General features: G+C 42.4%; 1 protein-coding gene across 1 annotated transcript; it reads right to left on the bottom strand.

Moving 5' to 3' along the window:
- Positions 1-335: 335 nt before the first annotated feature.
- Positions 336-3526, bottom strand: LOC131996997 (lectin subunit alpha-like). The gene is made up of 3 exons (XM_059367226.1): positions 3392-3526; positions 3162-3273; positions 336-1021 (listed from the first exon to the last, which is right to left on the bottom strand). Exons 1-3 carry the CDS (start codon positions 3524-3526, stop codon positions 336-338), a joined length of 933 nt encoding a protein of 310 aa, XP_059223209.1.
- Between the last annotated feature and the right edge of the window lie 3989 nt (positions 3527-7515).

Genomic DNA, 7515 nt, shown 5'->3' with positions numbered 1-7515 from the left:
GGACTCGGCTTTAAAAAGGAGGCCCCTTATCATTGAGCTTAAACTTGAATCGGACTGCACTCATTGATAGGTGAGAAATTTGCCACTGTTTCTTAGTGGAATGTTCATGGGCAAAATTTGCATTTGCATTTACAAATGGAATGGCGATATGAGTATACCCCCAACCTATGATGAAGGGTATAAAAACTGTAGAACAGTTTAAAATGATATTATTTGCTGACTTTTATTCTGATTTGCTTTAGCTACATTAAAATACCAATATTTATAAAGTTCTTATCGAAGTATTATAAATTGTTTGAGTTGACATGGATTGTATACTCTTCCTATAGATTGTTCTACAATGCATGCTGGGCAAGTAAGCCATCCACAGTTTTTGTATTTTCATCTAACTTTTGGCGGAATTCTTTAGAATTATCCATAATGGATGTTTGTGTATCCACACCATTGCCATCAATTGTCTGCTGAGCCTCGTGGGAAAACTGCGCTATTTCATTATAAGCTTCACGAATTATCTGCTTAATTGGTGGGCCGACATCGGCAATAACAGCGTTCAGATATGGCTTCTTTGCGAAAATATCATTAATGGATTTTTGTGATTTCTCCAAAGTTTGCAGCGAAGACTGCTGCCATTCGTGCAAAACACTTTGAGTTCGTATACGATTAGCGTTAAGCATTCCTTGTACTTCATTCTCATGATTTTCATGATCATTTGAAAGTTCTTGATTTAATTCATAGATACCCATGCGAGTTTCTGTGAAATCACAACTAACATTTGAGAACTTTTGGGGTTTCTCGCAAACATAACCAATTTTGTTATCACAAAAACCATCATTCCACTCGTCATCCTTCCATCGACCAATGTGGACACAATGTTCTTTATTGAGTTGATGATTCGGTTCACCCTTATGCCAATTGGAAAATTTTATTTCCGATCCATCGACTAGTGAGTAAAATTTACGATTTAGTGTTTCTGCTTTATTAAGGTTATCATGATGTCCAATCCATAGTTGTGGTGTTATATCTGAAATATATTTTGAAATTAAATTTTTTGAGTTAGGGAACTTAATAAAGATTAAACTAAAATTTCAGCCAAATCGGCTGATGGACTCCAGAAGTCACATTGGGAGAACGGTTTATATGGGAGCTATATCAATTTATAGACCGATTTGGATCGTACTTGGCACAGTTGTTGAGAAGTCAAATCGGGAGATCGGTTTATATAGTAGCTATATCAGGTTATAGACCGATTTCAACTGTATTTGCCACAGTTGTTGGAAGTCATAACAGAACACTATTTGCTAATTTTCAGCCAAATTGGACCAAAATTACTGCTTACAGGGGCTCAAGAATTCAAATCGGGAGCTATATCTTAATCTGAACCGATATGGCCCATTTGCATGGTGAATTCAACCGAGTTAGTTAGGTAAGGTCAGTTTTCGTGGAATTAGCTTTATGTCAATAAATAAACCACATTGCGTATGATGAATTTAAATAGAACAATGAATAAGTATACGCACACTAGCACCAGATACTCTATTAGGTTGCCTTTTTTTGTAGGACTACCACGGTTGATGAGTTGATGGATAGGAAGCTAATTTGGTCAATTGACCAATTCGGTCTATGCTTTGTTATGCGAGGGTTGCCTTTTATATTTCGGGCCTCCTTTTTATTGCCAAGTTCGAACGGGGTTCCGCATAGCGACACACTGTCTGTCTGTTGAAATCACGCTACAGTCTTCAAAAATAGAGATATTGAGCTAAAACTTTGCACAGATTCTTTTTTTGTCCATAAGCAGGTTAAGTTCGAAGATGGGCTATATCGCACTATATCTTGACATAGCCCCCATATAGACCGAACCACCGATTTAGGGTCTTAGTACAATAAAAGCCACATTTATTATCCGATTTTGCTGAAATTTGGGACACTGAGTTGTGTTAGGCCCTTCGATATCCTTCATCAATTTGGCCCAGATCGGTCCAGATTTGGATATAGCTGCCATATAGACCGATCCTCCGATTTAGGGTCTTAGGCCCATAAAAGCCACATTTATTATCCGATTTTGCTAAAATTTTGGAGAGTGAGTTGTGTTAGGCCCTTCGACATCCTTCGTCAGTTTGGCTCAGATCGGTCCAGATTTGAATATTGCTGCCATATAGACCGAACCGCCGATTTAGGGTCTTAGGCCCATAAAAGCCAAATTTATTATCCGATTTTTCTGAAATTTGGGACAGTGAGTAGTGTTTGGCCCTTCGATATCCTTCGTTAATTTGGCCCGGATCGGTCCAGATTTATATTTAGCTGCCATATAGACCGATCCGCCGATTTAGGGTCTTAGGCCCATTAAAGCCAAATTTATTATCCGATTTTTCTGAAATTTGGGACAGTGAGTTGTGTTTGGCCCTTCGATATCCTTCGTCAATTTGGCTCAGATCGGTCCAGATTTAGATATAGCTGCTTTATAGAGCGATCCGTCGATATAGGCTCTTAGGCCCGTAAAAGCCACATTTATTATCCGATTTTGCTGAAATTTGGGACAGTGGGTTGTGTTAGGCCCTTTGACATCTTTCTTCAATTTGGCCTTGATCGAATCAGATTTGGATATAGTTGCCATTTAGAGCGATCCCTCGATTTAAGGTTTTGGACACATAAAAGGCGCATTTAATGTCCGATGTTGCCGAAATTTGGGACAGTGAGTTAAGTTAAGCACGTTGACATACTTCTGCATTATGGCACAGATCGGGCCAGATTTGGATATAGCTGCCATATAGACCAATCTCTCAGTTTTAGGTTTTGGACCCATAAAAAGCGCATTTATTGTCCGATGTCACTGCAATTTGGGACATTGAGTTGTGTTAATCCTTCTTCAATTTCACTCAGATCGGTCCAGATTTGGAAATAGCTGCCATATAGACCGATCTCTCGGTTTAATGTTTTGGGCCCATAAAAGGCTTTTCGACATCCATGGTGGGTATCCAAAGTTCGGCCCGGTCGAACTTAACGCCTTTTCACTTGTTTTCACTAATTTCCAACTTCTACAATATTTTAGTCTTCTAATATTCTTGAAGTTCACGGTAAGAACATTCTGCTTTGTCACATGCTCATTGTTTAACCACAATAATTAATCAACTTCAGAGTATCAACTTAATTCACAAATGACCTACCGAATATTTGTAGTAGTAATGCCTTAAAAGCTTTGTTTTTTTCAGAGCTATCTATAACGGCAAACTGCAATTCTTGACGAACACATTCGGTATGGGCCTGTATCCAATTGTACTGTGTAGCAAGAGATAAAAAAAACCAATCGTTGTATAGAAAACACACAAATCACTAAAGTGGCGGCTGGTTAAGGTTACTTAATTTTAAAAAATTAAACCCTTCCAATGATACCTACGGCTTGTTCCTGTTCTATTATATATACTGTGCCATCATTTGCGGTATGTGATTGAGGGACGGCAGTCACACGCATGGATATTCCTACCAGCAAGCTGGCCAAAATCCAAGAAATATTCCGCATTGAGAAATTCATTTGGGTTAAGTCTGAAGAAAACTGATGGTGTACTTACTAGCTCCACGCGAATATATTTACTTTTGTAGGTCATAAAATGGTCATTTTATCAGCATTTGGCTGCGGTAAAGTACATTTTTGCATACATTGATTGTATTTGATAACAATATGACTTTCGATTATTTGTGAGCTATATGTTCACTAAACCACAAATGCTTGACCCTCTATTCCCTTTTTGCAATTTGATAAATGTTCGTTAATTTCGGTTAGGATGTGTAATGTCCTTTGAAGGATTAGATGCATTAGGATTTTCTTGAAGACTTTCTAGGCATTATAGATTTCATTTAAGCGTAAGACTACGGAGCCATTGAACTGGCAGTCAGTCGGGTGGGGGGCTCCCAAGATGATTTATTGGATGTATATGGCCGTCGTGAGACCAGTACTGGCCTATAGAGCACTGGTACGGTGGGATGCCGTAGAGAAGAGGACGCGAGCGAAGGAGTTCGAGAAGGTCCAGACTCGGCCTGCGTCGGGATCACATTGGCGCTGAGATCGGCACCGCAGGCAGGCCTGGAGGGGATGCTAGATATGTAGCCCTTTGCTGCCTATATTTGGAACTGCGCCGCCAGGGTCGCGCTTAGGCTGATAGAGCTCGGCTTGCTGATGGAGGATGGTTGCGGCCACAGTTCGATTCTGGGTGTTATCGATACGAAGGGTAGATTGAGGAGGATCTCCGACTACCTTGCACCAGTGCCGACTAGAGTGAGGGCATTCGCGATTCGTTTTCCTGAGAGGGACGAATGGAGGGCGGATGGTGTACTTGAGAAGGATGAGACCTCGATCTACACAGATGGCTCCAAGATGGTGTCAGGGACTAGATGGGGTATCTACTCCGATACACTCAATATCAGTATGTCTCTGAGACTGCCGGACGAGTGTACGGTCATTCAGGCAGAGGTCTGTGCCATTTCAGTAGCCGCAAGAGAAATTCTGGCAATGGGCCTACCGCCTTCGAAACTCAGAATTTATGTGGACAGTATGGCGGCGCTCAAGTCTTTAGGGTCGAGGATAGTGAGGTCGAGATGCGTGGCGGACTGTTTGGAATCCTTGGATAAGCTCCGAGCCCACGATGTGACGCTGACATGGGTTCCTGTGAATGAGGGGATTCCAGGGAATGAAAGGGCGGACGAGTGCGCCAGGAGGGGTTCGTCTGCGCTGGGCGAATCAGTCATCGGTCTTACCTATGTGTCATTTGTCGAGCTACTGAACACACTAGAGGGGATGGCCAGGGCGGCGTCGGTGGCGAGATGGCACTCGGTTGATTGTTGACGGACTGCAAAGGCGCTATGGCCGGTCATCGACCGGGGGAGGACGAGGGAGTTGCTGGCGTTCGATAAGAGGTCGTTGAGTACCTCGACAGGGGTCATAACCGGACGCTGTGCCATATGCCGCATGGCGGCGCGCATGGGAATAACGCAAAATGACTTCTGTGGAAGTTGCCTCGATGAGGATGAGGAGGAAACTATTGAGCACTTGCTTTGTTCTTGTCCGGGTCTGCAAGGACGTAGGCTCTCCTTTATGGGGAGCCGTTTCTTCTGTGGTCTGGGTAAACTTGCGATCGTACCTCTGGTATGTCTCCTGGGATTTGTTGAAGGAACCGGATGGTTCAAAAAAAAGGGGGGGGGATTGGGTTGTGACACGGCTCCGGCATGGGTAGGTCCGTGCTTCCGTAGGGACGAGCGTTTCTTCACCTCCCATTCTCCACCCCTCCTGTCTTTGGTCTTTTTCTTTTTATTCGTGTATAACCTCTAGTACGAGGTCTCACATTTTCCTTTTTCTCCCTTTTCTCCCGCCAAACTGGCCTCCGAGTGCACTTACCTTTGGTGGGCGACCCATTTAACATAACCTAACACCAAAATAGGTTATTGCAAATTGCAAACATTCCACTAAGGAACTGGGGATAACTTCTCACATTTCAATGAGTGCAGTCCGATTCAAGTTTAAGCTCAATGATAAGGGGCCTCCTTTTTATAGCCGAGTCCAAACAGAGTGCCTCTCTCTCTTTGGAGAGAAGTTTTCAAATGATATAGTACCTCACAAATTTTGCCAGCATTAGAAGGATGTCCGTCATAGGCGCACATGCTAACCTTTGCTCTCAAGAAGTCATATCCGGATATCTGCTCTGTCAAAGCTTTGCCACGCTGGTGGCCGTTACCAAGGGGAGAATACCATGAAATGTGATGCGCATTAAAGTCCCCTAGTACCAGACGATAGGTCGGGGTTATAAGCTTGGCCATTAATTGGGACACAGCTACCAACCGGCTGTATGTACACGTTGTAAAGCTCTATCTCTGCTGCGACCAATCGCAATCTCGTTGTAATCTTGCCACGGGGACCGTTGCAATTCAGTTACACAAATTATACACTTTCAGGCACAGACCTGGCATTTTTGGGGCTGGGATGCTTCTGTTGCGTATATTGCCACACGGGACAGGGTGGAGGTCACAATCCGACGTGTGGAGAAGGCACTCCGGGATATGCCTCTCCCATGACGAAAAAAGGACGAACACTGAGTGCGTACAACCGACTGTCATGGGATTTTGCACATTGTGTTCCGATTTTTCCATGGGTTCGAATATACTGTTGCCATACCGAGAAAACGTCGCTTGCCAAGTTTTAGAAAAATTGGAATAAAAATGTGCGTACCAAAGCAAAAGTACAAAAAATCGGAGAGTGCATTTATATGGATCTACACCTAAAATTGGACCGATCGGCACAATATTCGGCACAATAAACCTCCACGTTCCAAATTTCATCCAAATCGGATAAAAAATTCGCATTTTGTAAGCTTCAGAGGCTCTTTCTTAACAATGCAAAATCATGCAAATCAGTCAAACTGATCAAAAGTTGGAGCCCCTAGAAGGTTGGAGAAGGGGAAAGTGGTCAACTTTGACATCCTGTATTACACCCCGGATCTGAATTTTAGTTATAGACCAAGAACGTCGTTTTCCTGGAAGCCTTTGTCCTCCTCTACAAATATCTAAACATTTTTTGTCGCTCAGTTCAACCGGTAAAAAGTGGTAGACTTATATCGCAGACCGCGTATAGATTACAGACTTGTTTAACTTCCATTACTTATCGAACATCACAATTTCCGGGAAGTTTTTATGCTCACAATGTATTCTTAGGAATAAATAATTTTTTTTCAGGTTTTCTTTTGTAGGTCATAAAAATTGACACACTATCAGCGATATGCTGTTGACCACAAGTAGATTTTTGTTTATATTTCTTAGCTGCATTTGATAGCCATATCATTGCCGCATATTTGTGAACAATAAATTCGAGAAGTTGGGTTTAAGTATATGAGAAAAAAAAGTAAACGTAAGTAAAAACGCTTAGTGTTTGGCTGATACCGCATCTTAAGTACCCTTCATAATGAACCGCTATTAGGTTATGGACTAATTTGGACTATACTTCACCTGCAATTTCATAATAGAAGTCATGGTACACAATTTCAGGAAAATTTAATGAGATTTGAGGATCAATAAGTCAAATCGAGAGATAGGTTTATATGAGAGACCTTCAACTGACCTACCTATATTAGGTTAGGGAAGGTTGAGTAGAGAGTGCGGATATAAATCCACCCCTTGCCACTATCTAAGCCATTGGAAAGTCATCGTGCACCATTTCATCCAAAACGTATAAAAATTGCGCCATCTGGAGACCCAAGAATTATATGCGGTATATAGATCGGTTGGAGGCCACCGTGGCACAGAGGTTAGTATGTCCGCCTATGACGCTGAACGCCTGGGTTTGAAACCTGGCGGGACCATCAGAACAAATTTTCAGCGGTGGTTTTCCCCTTTTAATGCTGACAACATTTATGAAACTTCTCTCCAAAGAGGTGTCGCACTGCCTATAAAAAGGAGGACCCTTATCATTGAGCTTAAACTTGAATCGGACTGCACTCATTGATATGTGAGAAGTTTGCCCCAGTTCCGTAGTGGAAT

This window comes from Stomoxys calcitrans, chromosome 4, assembly GCF_963082655.1.
Source record: "Stomoxys calcitrans chromosome 4, idStoCalc2.1, whole genome shotgun sequence".
Lineage (NCBI taxonomy): Eukaryota > Metazoa > Arthropoda > Insecta > Diptera > Muscidae > Stomoxys > Stomoxys calcitrans.
Note: the sequence above shows the minus strand (reverse complement) of the source record. Positions and strands in the feature narration are given on the sequence as shown.

Bases quoted from the DNA above. Each gene is read 5' to 3' on its own strand.
- LOC131996997 (XM_059367226.1), bottom strand. From the start codon at position 3,526: ATGAATTTCTCAATGCGGAATATTTCTTGGATTTTGGCCAGCTTGCTG. The intron at 3,274-3,391 runs GTAGGTATCATT...CTTGCTACACAG, and splicing joins TAATAGAACAGGAACAAGCC to TACAATTGGATACAGGCCCA. The intron at 1,022-3,161 runs GTAGGTCATTTG...AATATATTTCAG, and splicing joins ATTACTACTACAAATATTCG to ATATAACACCACAACTATGG.